Below are 21056 nucleotides of genomic sequence, written 5' to 3' on the forward strand. Positions count from 1 at the left end.
TTACAACATGATTCAAAAACAGTAGTTTAAAACATCACACCATAAAGCACATTAATACATAAAATACATTAAAAGCAATCATATAATTACATAAAGCCAAGTCGTCCAAAAGATATCACAGTTCATTACCATCCGTCCATGTGGCCAGAAGTTCTTGACTCACTCATCAAATGCTAAATTCCAGAGACAAGTTTTCACCAATTTTCTAAAAGTCAGGAGAGAAGGAGCAGTTCTAATCTCCAGTGGGAGAGAGTTCCAGAGCTGAGGGGCCACCACCGAGAAGGCCCTGTCCCTCATCCCCGCCACATGCACCTGCGAGGATGGTGGGACTGAGAGCAGGGCCCCTCCAGAAGATCTTAATAACCTTGATGGTTCATAGGGGAGAATCCGTTCGGACAGGTAAACTGGGCCGGAGTCGTTTAGGGATTTATAGGCCAACACCAGCACTTTGAATTGTGCTCGGAAGCTAATTGGCAGCCAGTGGAGCTGGCGCAACAGAGCAGTAGTATGCTCCCTGTACCCCGCTCCTGTTAGTAATCTGGCTGCCGCTCGTTGGATTAGTTGAAGCTTCCGGGCAGTCTTCAGAGGCAACCCCACGTAGAGAGCATTGCAGTAGTCTATACAGGATGTAACCAGAGCGTGGACCACCGTGGCCAAGTCAGACTTCCCAAGTTACGGGCGCAGCTGGCGCACAAGTACCTGGGGCTCCAGGCTCAGCGATGAGTCCAGGATCACCCCCAAGCTGCGAACCTACGACTTCAGGGGGAGTGGAATCCCGTCAAGCACAGGCTGTAACCCTATGCCCTTGTTCGGTCTTACGACTGACCAGTAGGACCTCTGTCTTGTCTGGATTTAGTTTCAATCTGTTGGCCCTCATCCAGTCCATTACAGCGGCCAAGCACCGTTTCAGGACTTGAACAGCCTCCTTAGTAGCAGGTGGAAAGGAGTAACAGAGTTGGACATCATCTGCGTACAGATGACACCGCACTCAGAATCTCCGGATGATATCTCCCAATGGCTTCATGTAGATGTTAAACAACATAGGGGACAGTACTGAACCCTGCGGGACTCCACAGTGCAATGGCCGTGGGGTCGAGCAGGAGTCCTGTAGCAACACTTTCTGGGAGCGACCCTCGAGGAAGGACTGGAGCCACTGCAGAGGTCCATTCCTGCGAGGCGTCCCAGAAGGATACTGTGATCGACGGTATCGAAGGCCGATGAGAGGTCCAGCAGAACCAACAGGAATGCCTTGGTTAGACTGCCTGGAATACTGTGTCTAATTCTGGGCATCACAATTGAAGGGAGATATTGACAAGCCCAGCCTCCATTAGCTTGTATATTTTTAAAACTATATTAAGGCATTGAATGTTTTCCCTGTGTGTGTTCTGTAAGCTGCTCTGAATCCCCATCAGGGTGAGAAGGACGGGGTATAAATACTGTAAATAATAAAGAAATATATTTTTAAAAGCATTTTCCCTATGAGGATGTATATGGTATTAATGCAAATCAGAGATTAAACTTATTGGCAAGGAACAAATGTGGTGCTTCTTTTCTGACTTGGGTGATGGTTGGAGTTTTTATGTAGATATCTGTGTGTATGGTTTTTCTGTAAACGGTGTAACCCAATTGTTGATCTGGGTTGCGGATAACTAGGACATCTAGAAAAGGCAGTCTTCCTTCATTTTCTACATAAAAACTCCAACCATCACCCAAGTCAAAAAAGAAGCACCATTAAAGCCTTGACAGACCGTGCAAAAAGAATCTGCGAAGCCCACCTCCTCCAAATTGAATTGAACCACCTCAACTGGGCTTTACAGGCCAATGGATATTCCACCTCAGACATCAGAAGAGCTGCAAGACCAAGAACAAACCACGAGAATCAAGACGAAGATCCACCCAGAGGAAAAGTGTTCCTGCCATACATCAAGGGAACCACTGACTGCATAGGGAGGCTGATGAGGAAACACAACATACAAACTATCTACAGACCCACGAAGAAAATCCAACAAATGCTACGTTCAGCAAAGGACAAGAGGGATCCTCTCACTTCTGCAGGAGTCTACCGTATACAATGCAGCTGTGGACAAGTCTACAGAGGGACCACAAAACGCAGCAGCATTGCCCAGACACGAATGAAGGAACATGAAAGGCACTGCAGACTACTTCAGGCAGAGAAGTCAGCCATAGCAGAGCACCTGATGAACTAGCCTGGACACAGCATATTATTTGAGAACACAGAAATGCTGGACCACTCCCACAACCACCATGTCAGACTACACAGAGAAGCCACTGAAATCCACAAGCATGTGGACAATTTCAACAGAAAGGAAAAAACCATGAAAATGAACAAAATCTGTCTACCAGTATTAAAAACTCTAAAATTACAACAGCAAAACGACAGAGAGGAAACAATCAGGGACATCTAATCACCTCTCAACAAAAGATTGCCCCAGGCACTGCCAGGCCATCAAATGCTAACCAAGGTGGTCAGTTGAAACATTCACACCTAGCTCCAACAGACAAGAGTTCTTTGTTCCTCCCTGGTTATTCCACAGATATATAAACAAATTTTTCCTAGTTCCAACAGACCTCACTACCTCTGAGGATGCTTGCCATAGATGCAGGCGAAACGTCAGGAGAAAATGCCTCCAGAACATGGCCGTATAGTCCGAAAAAAAACCTTATGTTTATGTTGTTTATCTGTATGTATTGATGATGTTACTTGGAAACCTCTCTGACTCCCCTCGGGGAGATGGAGCGGTATATAAATAAAGTTTTATTATTATCTGAAATAAGCACTGCTTCGCAGAGTGCTATGATGTTGAAAATTTCAGAGTGTGATGCAGGCTGGATGCTAATTTGGGTTACAATTTGCTAAATTTAAGCCCTGAAAACATAGGGTCTAAAATAGATAGCCTTGTGTGGTAGACAGTGTATGTGTTACGCAAAACTGGCAATAGACTAATTCCGGGGAAGAATGCCTCTGTTGATGACACAGAAAGCAGAGTAGGTCTGTTTAAAACTCGTGGAGAAGACAAAGATCTGAATTGGGAATAATGGCAATATTTTTATGTGTCTCTTTGCAGGTGCAGTCCTCGGCCACTCTTCTAGAGCAGGAAATAGAAAGACTAAAGGAAGAAAGCAAAGAAGTCGATGCCGTATGTCTCATTTGACTTAATTTCTGCTTCAAAGTTATTTTGATCCCAAGTCTGTCCTGAGAGTAGACATGGCCCAATTCACATTTAACAATCCGATTTAAGTAAACCGTGGTTTATCAGACCAGCAGCAAGTTAGTTGTATGTACCTTCCTCCTCTCATGCCCCAAGCGGAAGGATTGGAAGATTTCCTAATTTCTTTAATCATAGTCTAGACCAGGTATGGGCAAACTGCAGCCCTTTGGGTGTTTTGGACTTCAACTCCCACAATTCCTAACAGCCTACTACAGTTCCCAGAAGCCCCCAGCCTGCATTCGCAGGCTGGGGGCTTCTGGGAACTGTAGTAGGCTGTTAGGAATTGTGGGAGTTGAAGTCCAAAACACCCAAAGGGCCGCAATTTGCCCATACCTGGTCTAGATGAACTAGGATACAAAACTAGGATCTATTAGAGCGAGGCATAATTTAAAAGTGCCATCTTGAATGTTTTGTTTACCACTGTGATGCAAACTATGACATCGACCACATGGTTTTAAATTTGTAATGAGTGGGTTTTTCATATTGACACTCATATTGACAAGTGCCAAAGAAAGCATGTAAACATCAATTAGGGCCAGCTAACACCTCCCAAAAAAGGATTCCCCCAGCAGGAAGCAGCCAGGTTTTGAAGCTGGCCAATTGCAACATCCACACTTGCATAGAGTAAAATAATAAATGCATTTAATGGTCTTGCAGCCTCAAAGGCTGGTTGATTGCTGCCTGGGGGAATCCTTTGTTTGGAGGTGTTAACTGGCCCTGATTTATTCTTGTCTGGTAATCCCCTGCTTTTTTTTTTATATCAGGACTGTAAATAAAGAGAATCACTAAAAAAACGAAATTCCAGATAATAATAACACAGGGCCAGCTAACACTTCCAAAGGAAGGATTACCCCAGGCAGGAAGCTGCCAGGCTTTGAAGCTACAAGGTCATTAAATGCTAATCAAAGTGGCCAATTTACCACATTCACACTTGCCTCAAGCAGATAAGAGTTCTTCCTCCCACCCTGGACATTCCACAGATATATAAACCTAACTTACCTCACAACCTCTGAGGATGCCTGCCGTAGATGTGGGTGAAATGTCAGGAGAGAATGCTTCCTGAAAATGACCATAGGTAAAGGAAAAAGTTGTCACTTGACATTAAGTCCAGTCATGTCTGATTCTGGGGTGTGGTGCTCATCTCCATTTCTAAGCCAAAGAGCCGGTATTGTCCATAGACACCTCCAAGGTCATGTGGCCAACATGACTGCATGGAGCGCCCTTACCGTCCCGCCAGAGCGGTACCTATTGATCTACTCACATTTGCATGTTTTCGAACTGCTAGGTTGGCAGACGCTGGGGCTGACAGCGGAAGCTCATGCCGCTCCCCAGAATCGAACCTGCGACTTTTTGGTCAACAAGCTCAGCAGCTCAGCGCTTTAACCCACTGTGCCACCGGGGGCCTAAAAATGACCATACAACCCAGAAAACTCAGAGCAACCCTATGTAAACATAACGCTTGAATGTGTCACAGAGATTAGAATATTTTCCTAATCAAGACTCAAGCTTATCCCTTGAATCCTAAACTAGTATTTGGGGAAATCATGAAGATGGAGAAGGCTGAGTTCAGTTTGTTTGAAGTCTGGAAACAAACTGAACATGTGTATTTTGTGGCTTCATTCCTTTGGCAGCTTAAAAGGGAGAGACAACACTTGGAGCAGGAACTGGAAAAGGCGGAAATAGAGCGGTCAACGTACGTCTCAGAAGTTCGAGAGGTAAGGTACCATCGGAAACACTGTGGATACTTTTGCTTCCTCCTCTTTTCCGCCACCCCAATAAATACAAACATGGATGTGAGTGGCCCAAGATCAAAAGACCTGAGCAGGGCTCTTGAGGGTGGGGGGATTTGGAGGTCTCTCATTCACAGGGTCGCCATAAGTTGGAGTTAAGTTGATAAGACGGAACTGCACACAAGAATAAAATGTTTGATCAGCAAAGGATTGAAGAAACTTGGGCATGACACACTAACAGTAGAGAAGGAGAAGAGGAAGGGATGATCATATAGAGCACTGCTTCTTAAACTATAGGTCCCAACCCCAAATGGGGTCCCCTTAGCTCAATGTTGGGAGTCTTGGAAACGTTGGCAACAGGAAATGTTTTCTGAATGTCACCTAATGGCTGTTTTAGGCATTTACACAAATCTGTTGTGTAGTGTTTATAATGGACTCTGCAGAAGATGCTTCAGCTGTAATTCATAAAAAGAAAACCCTACGTGTTCAGCAGTGGAACTCTCTGATCCGGAGTGTGGTGGAGACTCCTCCTTTGGAGGTTTTTCAACAGAGGGTAGATGGCCATCTGTCAGGGGTGATTTGAATGCAATATTCCTGCTTCTTGGCAGAATGGGGTTGGACTGGATGGCCCATGAGGTCTCTTCCAACTCTATGATTCTATGACTCAAAGAGAAAGTGGTGGGACTGGTGAAGTTGAATTATTGCATTCCTAGTACTTGCTAGTAGGCAAATAGTAAAGTATTTAGCCTCATCCCCCTGGTGAGAGAGTGCCGAAGGTGAGGTGCTGCCACCAAAAAGACCCTGTCTCGTGTTTCCACCAACCTGGCCACACAAGACAGGGCCTCACCTTTGGCACTTTCTAAACATGTCGGAGTAGGTCAACAGTTCACTTGTTAAGAATTATTACATTCCTAGTACTTCCTAGTAGGCAAATAGTAAAGCATTTAGCCTCATCCCCCTGGTGAGAGAGTGCCGAAGGTGAGGTGCTGCCACCAAAAAGACCCTGTCTCGTGTTTCCACCAACCTGGCCACACAAGACAGGGCCTCACCTTTGGCACTTTCTAAACATGTCGGAGTAGGTCAACAGTACACTTGTTAAGAATTATTACATTCCTAGTACTTCCTAGTAGGCAAATAGTAAAGCATTTAGCCTCATCCCCCTGGTGAGTGAGTGCCAAAGGTGAGGTGCTGCCACCGAAAAGGCCCTGTCTCGTGTTCCCACCAACTTGGCACGACTTGTTGGTTGGATCTTGAGCAGGGCTTCTGATAACCATTACGAGGAGATGCATCCTAAAGCCTCTGAAAAACTTCATTTCAGCTCAAAGATCTGTTGACTGAATTGCAGAAAAAGCTTGATGACTCATATTCTGAAGCAGTAAGGCAGAACGAAGAGTTAAATTTGGTAAGAGGCCCACTCTCCACCCAAGTGCGTCTATTCCAAAGTGGAGACCCCTTTCCAAGCCTTTTTTTTCTGTCTGCTAACCACTTCTCCACAGTCTTTGCCCAGCGCAACCACTTTGGTAGCCTTTCTCCGCCTCTTCATAACAACACGGCTAGCGCTTGAAGCATGTCGTCTTTACTCTCTCTTCACCCATCTTGCCTCAACCGTTCATGTTTTTGTAATTTGTGAATTTGAAAAGCTGCTTTCACAGAATGCAGGTGAAGTAATCTAGGTGTGAAATTGCTGCTTTTTCTACCGTAAGTGTTAGACAGGACGTTGAGACCCATCCAGGTAGGGAGGGCTTGGAATTGAACGTTTCCTTTTGATTGACTTGAGCTGTTGAAAATTGAAACTGAACCGTTTCGATTTCTATGCAAGGAGAATGGGATCAAAACAAAAGAGGCATCTTAAGACTGACATGTTGTCTCTGGTGTAAAAGCTTTCATGGACTGCAGCTATTTTATCAGATGCAGAGAATATTGCCTCTTTTGGCAGATATTTATATCATTACATGTATCATTAAATGCCAGTCAGAATAATCTGTGTTGCACTATTTCCAATTTTTATGAACGATTGTTCATAAAAGATGACAGGAAACAAATCAAGTCATTTGCAATGTGATCCTAGAGGAGAATTCTGCAGATATTGTGGATTTTTCAAAAACTAAATGGGTCTGAAAGCAAGTGAGAGCAGTACGTGTGAAAAAGATCTTGGAGTCCTCGTCGACAACAAGTTAAACATGAGCCAACAATGTGATGTGGCGGCAAAAAAAGCCAATGGGATTTTGGCCTGCATCAAGAGGAGCAGAGTGTCTAGATCTAGGGAAGTCATGCTACCCCTCTATTCCGCTTTGGTTAGACCACACCTGGAATATTGTGTCCAATTCTGGGCACCACAATTCAAGAGAGATATTGACAAGCTGGAATGTGTCCAGAGGAGGGCGACTCAGATGATCAAGTGTCTGGAGAACAAGCCCTATGAAGAGCGGCTTAGGGAGCTGGGCATGTTTAGCCTGAAGAAGAGAAGGCTGAGAGGAGATATGATAGCCATGTATAAATATGTGAGAGGAAGCCACAGGGAGGAGGGAGCAAGCTTGTTTTCTGCTTCCTTGGAGACTAGGATGCGGAACAATGGCTTCAAACTACAAGAAAGGAGATTCCATCTGAACATGAGGAAGAACTTCCTGACTGTGAGAGCTGTTCAGCAGTGGAACTCTCTGCTCCATAGTGTGGTGGAGGCTCCTTCTTTGGAAGCTTTTAAACAGAGGCTGGATGGCCATCTGTCAGGGGTGATTTGAATGCAATATTCGTGCTTCTAGGCAGGGGGTTGGACTGAATGGCCCATGAGGTCTCTTCCAACTCTTTGATTCTATGATTCTATGAATACTTCTTAGTCAGAAATGTCACTTTTGCTTGATTGAAGGAAAAGAACAAAGCTTGAAATAAAAAGGGAACCAGACCAGACAGTCCTTGGCAAAAGTATGATAGCTGGGACCCAGTGCCGAGACAGCGCACCAAGTGAGAGATGCAGGGGCGACTGAGTCGTGGCAAGATAGTTCGCCAGAAAGGGGGGGAGACAGAAAGGAGGGGGGGCAACAAACAGCCAAGCAGAGTGCTCAAGGCTATCCATTACATTCAAATACGTAATGTCTTTGCTTCTCTAATTCTGACCAGCATTGGGTCCCAGCTATCATACTTTTGCCTACTCCTTCATCAGATTGAAAAACCTTGAGTTATAAATTATTAGAAGCAGCTGAGGGTGACTTACAGCATATTCTATCAGGCATCTACATTAGGAATATGACCAATTCCGTTCATATATTTTGCAGCTTGTTCAAAGGTGAGTCTTCTAGAACCAAGGAAATTCTTAATCCACCTTGGAAAAAGAAAATATTAGAGATTGAGCCACCATAAGCACTGACTTTTCAGTCATTTCATGTTGCGAACGCTTCGTTGTGCCATGTAGAGATCAGCTGATTTGGAGAGAACCACTTTGAGACATAGAAGGAGAATGATGAAAATGGGTTGTAGGTTTTTTCGGGCTATATGGCTATGTTCTAGAGGCATTCTCTCCTGACGTTTCGCCTGCATCTATGGCAAGCATCCTCAGAAGTAGTGAGGATGCTTGCCATAGATGCAGGCGAACCGTCAGGAGAGAATGCCTCTAGAACATGCCCATATAGCCTGAAAAAACCTACAACAACCCAGTGATTCCAGCCATGAAATCCTTTGACAATGATGAAAATGCTAGATGTTTACGTTATTGAAAGGGGTCTATGCTTAGTGCCTTGGAGCTGAGATGACAGAAGAATTGAGCATCACTAGCTTTGGAAATAGAAGCATATTTGTGGAAAGGTTTTGTGCAAATTCGCCGACAATGTTGGCAAGGCATTCAGGGTTGTAAGTAACCTGCTGGGCTCTTTTGCTGATTCTAACCTGTTTCCGGCTTCTCTAGCTGCCTCTTTTTTCATCTATTTTGCAGATATTCTACGCTCCTTATAATACATGTTGACTAATTGTGTGTGAGACTTGCCTTTCCTTCTGTCTAGTCCAGGCATGGACATACTTTGGCCTTTTGGGTGTTTTGGACTTCAACTCCCACAATTCCTAACAGCCTCAGGCCCTTTCCTTTTCCCCCCTCAGCCGCTTAAGCGGCTGAGGGGGGAAAAGGAAAGGGCCTGAGGCTGTTAGGAATTGTGGGAGTTGAAGTCCAAAACACCCAAAAGGCCAAAGTATGTCCAAGTTGACCAAGTGAGTTGACCAAGTGAGTTACCTACCTTTGTTTTGGTTTTGTTAACAGCTAAAAACACAATTGAATGAGACGGCAGCCAAACTCAACATGGATCAGGAAGAGAGGAAAAAAATAGTAGCTGATTTACCCAAGGTAAGGAATCAGTAGCTCAAAGTTGTCTGTTGATAAAACAGGCTTTGGATGGCACTTCACTCTTCCGGAAAGAACCAATTCTGTAATTGGGTTGGAACCAGACGTCACAGACACACATAACACCTTTCAGCAGCCTAGTTTGTTGTGGCTGAATATGCATGCCCTGTGTGGGCCATCTGTCAGGGGTGATTCGAATGCAATATTCCTGCGTCTTGGCAGAATGGGGTTGGACTGGATGGCCCATGAGATCTCTTCCAACTCTTTGATTCTATGATTCTGCATCTCACCACATTAAAAAAAGTTGGATGTGACTCTTAATGAGACATGATGCATTATCACAGGATGCCTACACCCCACACCACTGGAGAAATTATACTGTTTAGCCGGTATCACACCACCTGATATTTGCAGAGATGTAGCTGCCTGTAATGAAAGGGCCAAGGCAGTGACCCATCCTCTGTTTGGATATCAGCCAACATGCCAATGTCTTAAATCAAGAAATAGCTTCCTAAGATCTACAGAGATACTCAAAGGAACACCTCAGCAAGAGTCCAAAAGTGGCAGGTAAAAACCTGGAACCTCAATCAGTGGCTGAGACCGGATGAGAAACTTTGGGCACAGAGAAGGCTGGGCGACCTGGAAGTCGCTGAACAGTCTGTGCTCTGGCACCACGAGATGCACAGCCAATCTTAAGAAATGGGGCCACAAAGTGAAGTCCACGACATGTGAGTGTGGAGAAGAGCAAATCACACAACACTTACTAAAATGCAGTCTGAGCCCTGCCAAATGCACAATGGAGGACCTTTTCACAGCGACACCAGAGGCACTCCAAGTGGCCAGTTTCTGATCAAAGGTCCTGTTCAACATCTTTATTAATGACTTAGATGAAGGGCTAGAAGGCAGGATCATCAAGTTTGCAGACGACAGCAAATTAGGAGGGATAGCCAATACTCCAGAGGACAGGAGCAGGATTCAAATCTTGACAGATTAGAGAGATGGGCCGAAACTAACAAAATGAAGTTCAGTGGGGACAAATGCAAGATACTCCACTTTGGCAGGAAAAACGAAATGCAAAGATACAGAATGGTGGACAATGCCTGGCTCGGGAATAGTACGTGTGAAAAAGATCTTGGAGTCCTCGTGGACAACAAGTTAAACATGAGCCAACAATGTGATGTGGTGGCAAAAAAAGCCAATGGGATTTTGGCCTGCATCAATAGGAGCATAGTGCCTAGATCCAGGGAAATCATGCTACCCCTCTATTCCGCTTTGGTTAGACCACACCTGGAATATTGTGTCCAATTCTTGGCACCACAATTCAAGAGAGGTATTGACAAGCTGGAATGTGTCCAGAGGAGGGTGACTAAAATGATCAAGGGTCTGGAGAACAAGCCCTATGAGGAGCGGCTTAAGGAGCTGGGCATGTTTAGCCTGAAGAAGAGAAGGCTGAGAGGTGATATGATAGCCATGTATAAATATGTGAGAGGAAGCCACAGGGAGGAGGGAGCAAGCTTGTTTTCTGCTTCCTTGGAGACTAGGACGCAAAACAATGGCTTCAAACTACAAGAGAGGAGATTCCATCTGAACATGAGGAAGAACTTCCTGACTGTGAGAGCCATTCAGCAGTGGAACTCTCTGTGGTGGAGGCTCCTTCTTTGGAAGCTTTTAAACAGAGGCTGGATGGCCATCTGTCAGGGGTGATTTGAATGCAATATTCCTGCTTCTTGGCAGAATGGAGTTGGACTGGATGGCTCATGAGGTCTCTTCCAACTCTTTGATTCTATGATTCTATGAAATCTAATATAATTCCAAGTTTGTTTGTGGTTTTTTATGTGTTATAATTATATTTTCAATTCACTTCTGACACGATAAATAAATACATAAATAACCTGTTGCTTTTCTTTTAAGGCCCACGAATCCTTGATGACTCTAGAAAGGGAAATAGGAAAAGCCGCTGGAGACACTCAAGTGATAGAAAACAGTGATGTCTGTTCGCCAATGGTGAGTGTGTCTTTAGGGTACGCTGGTGAAATGGCACAAGCTCTACGTCTTTTGGTTACTAGAACTAAGATAGTTGTTCAGTTCCACTGGTGTTGTGGTCAACATTAGGAACATTAGGAAGAGCTAAATAATGTAAACAAACAAACAAATAAACAAACCTCCTGACCATGAGGGCTGTTCAACAGTGGAACTCTCTGCCTCAGTGTCTGGTGGAAACTCCTTCCTTATTTATTTATTTATTTATTTATTTAAATATTTTATATCCCGATCTTCTCACCTCCGTAGAGGGATTCAGACCAGCTTACAGCAAGGATTCAATGCTACTAATACAAGTTAAAACATCATACAACAATACAAGATTAAAATACATATAGATAAAATACATATATACCAAATCGCCAAGGTAAAATCATGTTCAACTCAGTCCGCATATGTGGTCCCTCCATGCAGTCATGCTGGCCATATCACCTTGGATATGCATGGAGCACCAATACCTTCCTGCGGTACCTATTCATCTACTCACACTTGCATGTTTTTGAACTGCTAGGTTGGCAGGAGCTGGGGCTAACAGCGGGATCTTAACCCACTCCCGAACTGCTGACCTTTTGGTCAGCAAGTTCATCAGGTCAGCAGTTTAACCTGCTGTAGCATAGCTGCCTTTAAAGCCCTACATTGGGGAAAAGGTGGGATGGAATTAAAATAAATAAACAAATCAGAAAGGCTTATGGGAGATCTATAGGTCACTTACGGTAGGACTATGTGCCCATGGCTATTTGTTCTGAGAGTGAGTTGGACATATTGTATCCCTCAATGAATAAAACTGACCAGGGCCATGTGCTACTTAGTTCTACCAGAAGATGGCAGAGTAGTAATGTACTTTGTTGTTGATATGTATCCTAAGTTTCCACAGTGATCCTTAGGTTAATTAACCCAGTGGTTCTCAACCTTCCTAATGCTGCAACCCCTTCATACAGTTCCTTATGTTGTGGTGACCCCCAACCATAACATTATTTTCGTTGCTACTTCACAACTGTAATTTTGCTACAGTAATGTAAATATCTGAGATGCAGGATGTATTTTCATTCACTGGACCAAATCTGACACAAATACCCGAAACGCCCACATTTGAAACTGGTGGGGTTGGGGGGAAGGATTCACTTTGTCATTTGGGAGTTGTAGTTGCTGGGATTTATAGTTAACCTATAATCAAAGAGCATTCCGAATTCTACCAACAATTGAATTGAGTCAAATTTGGCACACAGGACCCCCAAGACCAAGAGCAAGTAGTGGAAGGGTTTGTTGGGCATTGATCTTGGGTTTTGGAGTTGTAGTTCACCTACATCTAGAGAGCACTGTGGACTCAAACAATGATGGATCTGGACCGAACTTGGCACGAATACTCAATATGCCCATTCTGGACTCCACCAACAATGGAATTGAGTCAAATTTGGCACACCGAACTCCCAAGACCAAGAGAAAGTACTGGAAGGGTTTGTTGGACATTGATCTTGGGTTTTGGAGTTGTAGTTCACCTACATCCAGAGAGCACTGTGAACTCAAACAATGAGGGATCTGGACCAAACGTGGCATGAATACTCAATATGCCCAAATGTGAAAACTAGTGGAGTTTGGGGAAAATAGACCTTGACATTTGGGAGTTATAGTTGCTGGGATTTATAGTTAACCTATAATCAAAGAGCATTCTGAACTCCACCAACAATGGAATTGAGTCAAATTTGGCACACAGAACTCCCAAGACCAAGAGAAAGTACTGGAAGGGTTTGTTGGGCTTTGACCTTGAGTTTTGGAGTTGTAGTTCACCTACATCCAGAGAGCACTGTGGACTCAAACAATGATGGATCTGGACCAAACTTGGAATGGATACTCAATATTCCCAAATGTGAAAACTAGTGGAGTTTGGGGAAAATAGACCTGAACCCAGCCCACAATGGATCTGCACCAAACTTGGCACACTACAAGCAATAACAACAGTACAAGCAAATTAAAATAAAACATAGACAATAAAATATACAGCATTATCAATAAGACAACACACAATTAAAACAGTGGGAAGGCCAAATGTAAAATTAAAATTGGAAGTAATGCTGGGACATGGACGAGAAGGTGATAACAATAATGTGACCCACACGTTCTTGTGAAATGCCGATTTTCCTTAAAATTTCTCTCTGAGTGATACGACAATCATCCTGAATCAATCTGTCAACTTTTGCTTGTGAAACTTGGTGATTGCTGCCACAGGATGTCCTAACTCTTTGTTTGTCACGCATGTCAGATATTCCCACCTCAACATCTTTAAACTTACTCGCCCAACGACGCACGGTACTCACATCAACACAATCACCATAAACAGCTTGCATTCTCTGATTGATCTCCTTTGGGTGACACCTTCTGCTGTCAAGAATTCAATGACTGTATGTTGCTTAAGTCGCATTGACCCACCATCTGCGCAGGGTCCCATACTTCGCACTTTAACAACATAACCGTTCAATGCTAAGGCTTCCTGCCAAAATGAAACTGTAGAGGAGAGTCTACTGAACAAGCCAGTACCTGCCCCATATCAGTACTGCCATCTGTTGAAGAGTTATGAAGGTGGAGGCATTACTTTTCATTCAACCCTCGTAGATATAGGGTTGGGAATCATGTGACCCTCCAAATATTGCTGAACCTCAAGTCCCATCAGCCCAAAGCAGCATAGCCAATGGCCAGGAAAGCCGGGCACCTTAGCCTTGCCACATCTGGAGGGCCATCTGATTTCCACTTCTGCTATATATTAGCATTCAGCATCCATTTCCCAGCCACCCCCTGTTTTGACCGTGGTGTTAAGCTATTAATCAATGGAACTGCTTTTTCTCCTTTCGTTTCAGGGTGGACCCGATAAAAATCTCAACGTAGCCGTGAATCTAAGCCAGAATGTGACCCATCTCAAACAGCTGCTTGCATCTGTCAGCCAAATGCTCACAAAGGGAAAAGAACACTACCAGCTACTAGGTAGGAGAGGTTTGAGCAAACCAGATAATGGGCTTATCTTGGGATTTGGGAGGCCAGAGAACGAACTTTGAAAGTATCTCCAGAACCGATCTTTGGTGATAGTCCAAGAAGGCAGTAAAGTTGATGGTATCACTTTGGTGTTGCACCTGGGAGAGGCCACAGTGGTACGAAGGGTATTTTTTAAGTAAGGTCCGTTTTGTTGTAGACACTAGTAGTTCGCGCGCATACCACAACGAGCTCGTGCGTCGTGTACCGGCATGCCTCGGGAACAATTGTGCTCAGTTTCCGCTCTGCAGCTAACCTGTACAGTTCTGTCTGTGCTTTAAAAATGTATGTGAGGTTCGCTCTTTTCAACTGAAGCCACCAAATAGTCTGTAATCAAAGAAGGGTGACCGGAGCGGTCCTCATCATGGACGTTGTCACGGCCATCTTTGAATTCTCGTACCCACTTACGCACTTTGCTTTTACTCATAACAGTATCACCGTACACTTCACAAATCTGTCGATGAATTTTTGCAGCAGGCAGGTTCCTTGCTGACAAAAACCGTATCACTGAGTGAACCTCACATGCGGCGGGTGAGTTGATAGTCTTAAACATTTTTAAAGCACAGAACAGAACCGTACAGGTTAGCTACAGAGCGGAAACTGAGGTGGTCTTCTGCAGCTGGCAGATGGTAATTTTGTCAGTGCCGATTGTTTTTAAGTTCAGGGCAAGATATTTATGCTCTGCACCCAGTGTGCCGATCACCACTGGGACCACCTTTTCTGGCCTGTGCCAAAGTCATTGTCACCATCTTCTCATCTCTGCCACCTCCTCCTCCTTTTTCTCCTACAAAGCCTCTGGCATAAGCCAGTAAAGGTGGTCTCAGTGGGGATCAGCACACTGGGTGCAGTACCTAAAGACCTTGGCCTGCACTTAAAAACAATTGGCACTGACAAAATTACCATCTGTCATCTGCAAAATGCCACTCTACTCAGATCTGCATGCATTATTTACTGATACATCACACAGTCCTGGAACTGTTCGATGTGAGATCAAATATTGTTGTGTATCAAATAATAATGTATAATAACAACAACAACACAACCAAAAAAGGTTCTTGCTGTCTTGGTTTTTCGGGCCATTCCTGAGGTTATTTGAGTTGCTGATTCAGAAAATTCTATTGAAATAGACTGCATCAGTTCTAGGTTCTTTGATATGTCTATCGTGGTTTTCTATTGTCGAGCGTTTCAAGACTGGTATATGGCATCTGTATCTCAAAAACTAGAGGCAAATATGGGGAAGCTGGTGCAATTTTTGGAATTAGCAGGTCAAATATACCTAGAAACAGGTCTAACATTTGAGACACCAAAATATGTATTGGACAGTGTAATATTTAAAAATTCAGTACTGCTCATTCTGCTTTTTCCTCCATCCATATCAATAATAGTTAGTAATTATCTGCATTAAGTTCTGTCATGTTTTTCTGTGATTCTCGAATCCCTGAACTTACACCGTTGTTCTTGTTTTCTGTTTCTCTTTTTTTGCAGAATGAAATCATGGGGAGATCCTTAATTTGGGGGTAGCAGAAGGCACTGTATTTTATATTTTGCCAAATTAAAGCCTTATTTATGTGTTCACCCTTTCTACTTCGTCAAACACTGAACAGAGTTTTGTCTTTTCTACTCCTTGTTAGACTACTGATTTAAACGAGATGATGATGAAGACTCTGCGAACACCTCCAGAGTTTAGTTTTGTAATACTTAAATAAAATAAAGTTTGGATAATTAGAGCTTCACATTCCGGGAGCTGCAGTAAACACATAACCTTTTATCTTTGCTATGCTCAGTGAAACTTGTTCAGAACACAACACAAACCCGACGTGGTAACAACAGCAACGTAACGTAACATTTTAATACTGACGGCCTGTGCTGTTTTACTTAGATACATTTTGGGGAGTAGCGGCCTCCGACTTCCATCTTCAAGTGAACACTCCTCCTCCTCCTCCTTTCTCCCTCTCCTTTGTTCCCTCCCTCCCTCCCTCCTTCCTTCCTTTCTTTTTTGGTTGCTAATGTAATCAGTTTTTGTAATGGTGTCGGCGAATAAAGGGATGCTTATTACTCAAACCGGACTGTTAATGTGCTTCATTTGGGACTTCGGAAATGTAGAATCTGGAAAAGCAAAAAACTTGCCATGGGGCTCGATTGTCACGATGCCAGGGCTCTGCCTTATTCAGGCAGAGATGAACCAAACAAATACCCAGTTTGTATAAAACAATTTAATTAAAACAGCACTTACTTTCTGGCTGTTTTAATCGTCCAAAATATAAAACATAAAGAATGCACTCACTCACAGAATATAAAACAAAAACAGCAAACACTGTTGCAGGTTCAAGATAACTCCGTAGTCAAAAGGTCCAGTCCAGTGGTCAAACATCAGTAATTCAATAAACAAAGTCCAGGGATCAAGAGTATATACTTTAGTCAAAAGCCAGTCCAAGACTCAAGGTTCCAAGATTCAGGAGACAGGTCAGGACACCGAAAATCCACAAACCTGGGGGAAAACCAGCAGCGTCTACCACCAAGATTACTTTTTTGTCGTGTCAGGAGCGACTTGAGAAACTGCAAGTCGCTTCTGGCGTGAGAGAATTGGCCATCTGCAAGGATGTTGCCCAGGGGACGCCCAGATGATTTGATGTTTTTATCATCCTTTGTGGGAGGCTTCTCTCATGTCCCCGCATGAGGAGCTGGAGCTGCTAGAGCGAGCTCATCCGCCTCTCCCCGGATTTGAACCTGCGACCTGTCGGTCTTCAGTCCTGCCAGCACAGGGCTTTAACCCACTGCGCCACCGGGGGCACCACCAAGATAAGACGATACTTTTCTCCCCAAGATCAGTCCCACGGCTGTCTCCTTACATCCAAAAACATCCAGTTGCAACCCATCTCTTGCATACCTCCACCCTTAATTGCTTTCACCCATGAACTCTTACTTACAGATTACTCAACCCTTTAGACTTACATTAATCCTTCTGTCACCAACAGCTAGGCCTACCACCACCAACAACTGCAGAACATGATACATGACATCGATAATTATAGTGTAAGCACCCTGCTAGATCAATCCCAAAATTGATATATTTATTTACAATATTTACATTCTGTCTTATCTTGGTGGTAGATGCTGCTGGTTTTCCCCCAGGTTTGTGGATTTTCGGTGTCCTGACTTGTCTCCTGAACCTTTGGAATCCTGGAACCTTGAACTTTCTCACCTGGCAGGGGACTCAGGGTAGATTACAATGTACAAATACATGGCAAACATCCAATACCATAGACACACAACATATATCGACAGACACACAGAGGCTATTTAACTTTCCAGCTTTCATGAGGGTATTCTGGCCACCGGGGGAGCTGTCACTTCACTGTCACAGTGAAGCACTGTCATGTGCTTTCCACCTACGAAACTGTGAAGCCAACAGAAAATTGAAAGTTACTTGGGAAGGCCAAGAGCTCGAACACTTCTCCCATCCTAAATATCTTGGTGTCACCTTAGACAGAATGGTGACATTTAGGAAACGCTGCATGAACACCAAGTACAAAGTAGCTGCATGCAATAACATCCTGTGGAAACTTACTGGCAGCACATTCCCATCTCTTATTTATTTATTTATTTATTTATTTACACTATTTATAGCCCCCCTTTCTCAGCCATACGGCGACTCAAGGTGGGTTACAGGCTGGTACAATTCAATGCCATACATTCACAAAAGAGCAATTAGAGCCATTAAAAACAATCAGCATAACTATATGCTGTTATGTCAGCTCCACTGGCTGCCGATCCAGTTCCGAGCACAATTCAAAGTGCTGGTTTTGACCTACAAAACCCTATACGGCTCCGGCCCAGCGTACCTGTCCGAACGCATCTCCTTCTACGTCCCATCTCGGAGTTTAAGATCTGGGGAGGCCCTGCTCTCGACCCCGCCTTTATCACAAGTGAGACTGGCGGGGACGAGGGACAGGGCCTTCTCGGTGGTGGCCCCTCACCTGTGGAATGTGCTCCCCGGGGAAATTAGGTCATCAACATCCCTCCTCTCTTTCAGAAGGAAGCTAAAGACCTGGATATGGGACCAGGCCTTTGGGTAAGCTGGCAGATGGATAAAAGACAATGACAACCAGAGTAGGAAAGGACAATGACAATGCTGGATGGATTATGGATTTATGAATTGACAAACGTTGACCACAAGATGATTTTATTGCTGCTGTTGTTTTAATTTGACTGTTTTAATTAGTTATAACTGTCGTCGTTATATTGTAAATTGTATATTGTATTTTGTGAATTGTTGGGCATCGAATTGTGCCTTTTTGTAAGCCGCCCTGAGTCCCCCCGAGGGGGTTGAGAAGGGCGGGGTAGTTTGTTGTCCATTCATTCAGTCGTCTCTGACTCTTCGTGACCTCATGGACCAGCCCACGCCAGAGCTCCCTGTCGGCCGTCACCACCCCCAGCTCCTTCAAGGTCAGTCCAGTCACTTCAAGGATGCCATCCATCCATCTTGTCCTTGGTCGGCCCCTCTTCCTTTTGCCTTCCACTTTCCCCAGCATCATTGTCTTCTCTAGGCTTTGCTGTCTCCTCATGATGTGGCCAAAGTATTTCAACTTTGTCTCTAGTCTCCTTCCCTCCAATGAGCAGTCGGGCTTTATTTCCTGGAGGATTGAATCTTCTCGCAGTCAAAGGCACTCTCAGCACTTTCCTCCAACACCACAGCTCAAAAGCATCTCTCTTCCTTCGCTCAGCCTTCCCTAAGGTCCAGCTCTCACATCCGTAGTTTACTACAGGGAATACCATGGCTTTGACTAGGCGGATCTTCGTTGCCAGTCTGATGTCTCTACTCTTTACTATTTTATCGAGATTGGACATTGCTCTCCTCCCAAGAAGAAAGCGTCTCCTGATTTCCTGGCCACAGTCTGCATCTGCAGTCATCTTTGCACCTAGAAATACAAAGTCTGTCACGGCCTCCACATTTTCTCCTTCTATTTTCTAGTTGTCAATCATTCTTGTTGCGGGGTAGAAGCACCCCAAATAAATAAAAAAATAAATATATATATATAAGCTAATAAAACATTTAATCTCCAGTGTCACCCTGTTAAAATCGATTTCCAGTAACATCGTCTAATCAATCCGAGTTCATCATAGTTTCATGTCATCTATTCCGCTGTATTCTCAAAAGCTTGCTCAACGAGCATTTCACATAAAGGATACCTGTACTTACATTGTAGGGATGGGATTTATTTATTTATTTATCGTGTCACCAGCAACCATACCATTGTGTTACAATTCTAACAGAACAAAACAAACACACAGATTAAAAACAAAAAGAAAAAAAAACACAGATTTTGCAAACTTGGTAGTTGGTTAAATGTCCTTTGACCAGTATCTGGCCACTTGGAGTGCCTCTAGATCTAAGAAAACTATGTCTTGATTTAAGTCGTTGACGTGCTGGCTGATACCCAAACAGGGGATGAGCTGGAGATGTCTCTGCCTTGGTCCTTTCACTATTGGCTGCTACTTCCTGGCGGATGTCAGGTGGTGCAATACCGGCTAAGCAGTGTAATTTCTCCAGTGGTGTAGGGCGCAGACACCCCGTGATAATGCAGCATGTTTCATTAAGAGCCACATCTACTGCTTTAGCGTGGTGAGATGTGTTCCACACTGGGCATGCATACTCGGCAGCAGAGTAGCATAGCGCAAGGGCAGATGTCTTCACTGTGTCTGGTTGTGATCCCCAGGTTGTGCCAGTCAGCTTTCGTATGATGTTGTTTCTTGCGCCCACTTTTTGCTTGATGTTCAGGCAGTGCTTCTTGTAGGTCAGAGCACGGTCCAAAGTGACTCCCAGGTATTTGGGTGCGCTGCAATGCTCCAGTGGGATTCCTTCCCAGGTAATCCTCAGAGCTCGGGATGCTTGTCTGTCCTTAACGTGAAAGGCGCATGTCTGTGTTTTAGATGGATTAGGGATCAGTTGGTTTTCCCTGTAATAGGCAGTAAGAGCACCTAGAGCTTTGGACAGCTTCTGTTCTACCATCTCAAAGCTCCCTTCTTGAGTGGTAATGGCACGATCATCAGCATAGATGAAACTCTCTGTCCCTTCTGGCAGTGGCTGGTCATTTGTGTAGATGTTGAACATGGATGGAGCAAGCATGCTCCCCTGAGGCGTGCTTGCTAGGGATAGGATAAATCTAATCCTAAAGCTAAGACAGAGGCTCCATCTACACCGCCATATAATGGAGTTTGGAGCTGCATTATGCAATAAGTGTAGACGTAGACTCCTATAATGCACTTCAATGCAGTCTACACTAAACCAATAATGCAATTTCAAACAGTGTAGATGGACACAGTGAGACTCTCGCCTTGGCCTTTGGCTCTTGCCTGACAATGTTGGAGTTTGATGTGCAATTTGTAGGAAATTTGATTGTCCCCGAGCCTTGCCCTAAACATTGTGCTTGCTAACTGTTCCCTGGTCCCCTTGGACTCATTCTCGGCCTTCTCCGAAAAGAGGCCGCCTGCATTTTAATGGTGCAGAATGTCCAATTTTCGCTTGGACAAATTGCAGCCCCATTCAACGGGACAGCGACAGCTGCCTCCCTTTGAGCCGCCCCATTGTTCTGCATTAATTTGATTTTCATTGTCCTGCCCGCCGGTATCGATAAACTCGGTGACGATTCCCGCAGCCGCCACATGCCCTTCATTTGGCATGCCCACATGGCCATTGTTTCTTCCGAGCTGGACGTC

General features: G+C 44.3%; 1 protein-coding gene across 7 annotated transcripts in view; it reads left to right on the top strand.

The window, feature by feature from the left end:
- Positions 1-16400, top strand: part of KTN1 (kinectin 1) — a 215428-nt gene extending 199028 nt beyond the window's left edge. For 6 of the 7 annotated variants that reach the window (XM_067463084.1, XM_067463087.1, XM_067463081.1 and 3 more), the window contains 7 exons: positions 3087-3158; positions 4862-4945; positions 6279-6362; positions 9201-9284; positions 11193-11285; positions 14171-14294; positions 15825-16400. In XM_067463084.1, the coding sequence (XP_067319185.1) occupies positions 3087-3158; positions 4862-4945; positions 6279-6362; positions 9201-9284; positions 11193-11285; positions 14171-14294; positions 15825-15829 (546 nt within the window). In that variant the 3' untranslated portion in view covers positions 15830-16400. The remainder of the gene's footprint in view (positions 1-3086; positions 3159-4861; positions 4946-6278; positions 6363-9200; positions 9285-11192; positions 11286-14170; positions 14295-15824) is intronic. The other variant, XM_067463085.1, reaches the window with a different exon arrangement.
- The last annotated feature ends 4656 nt before the right edge of the window (positions 16401-21056 follow it).

Source organism: Anolis sagrei, chromosome 1, assembly GCF_037176765.1.
Source record: "Anolis sagrei isolate rAnoSag1 chromosome 1, rAnoSag1.mat, whole genome shotgun sequence".
Lineage (NCBI taxonomy): Eukaryota > Metazoa > Chordata > Lepidosauria > Squamata > Dactyloidae > Anolis > Anolis sagrei.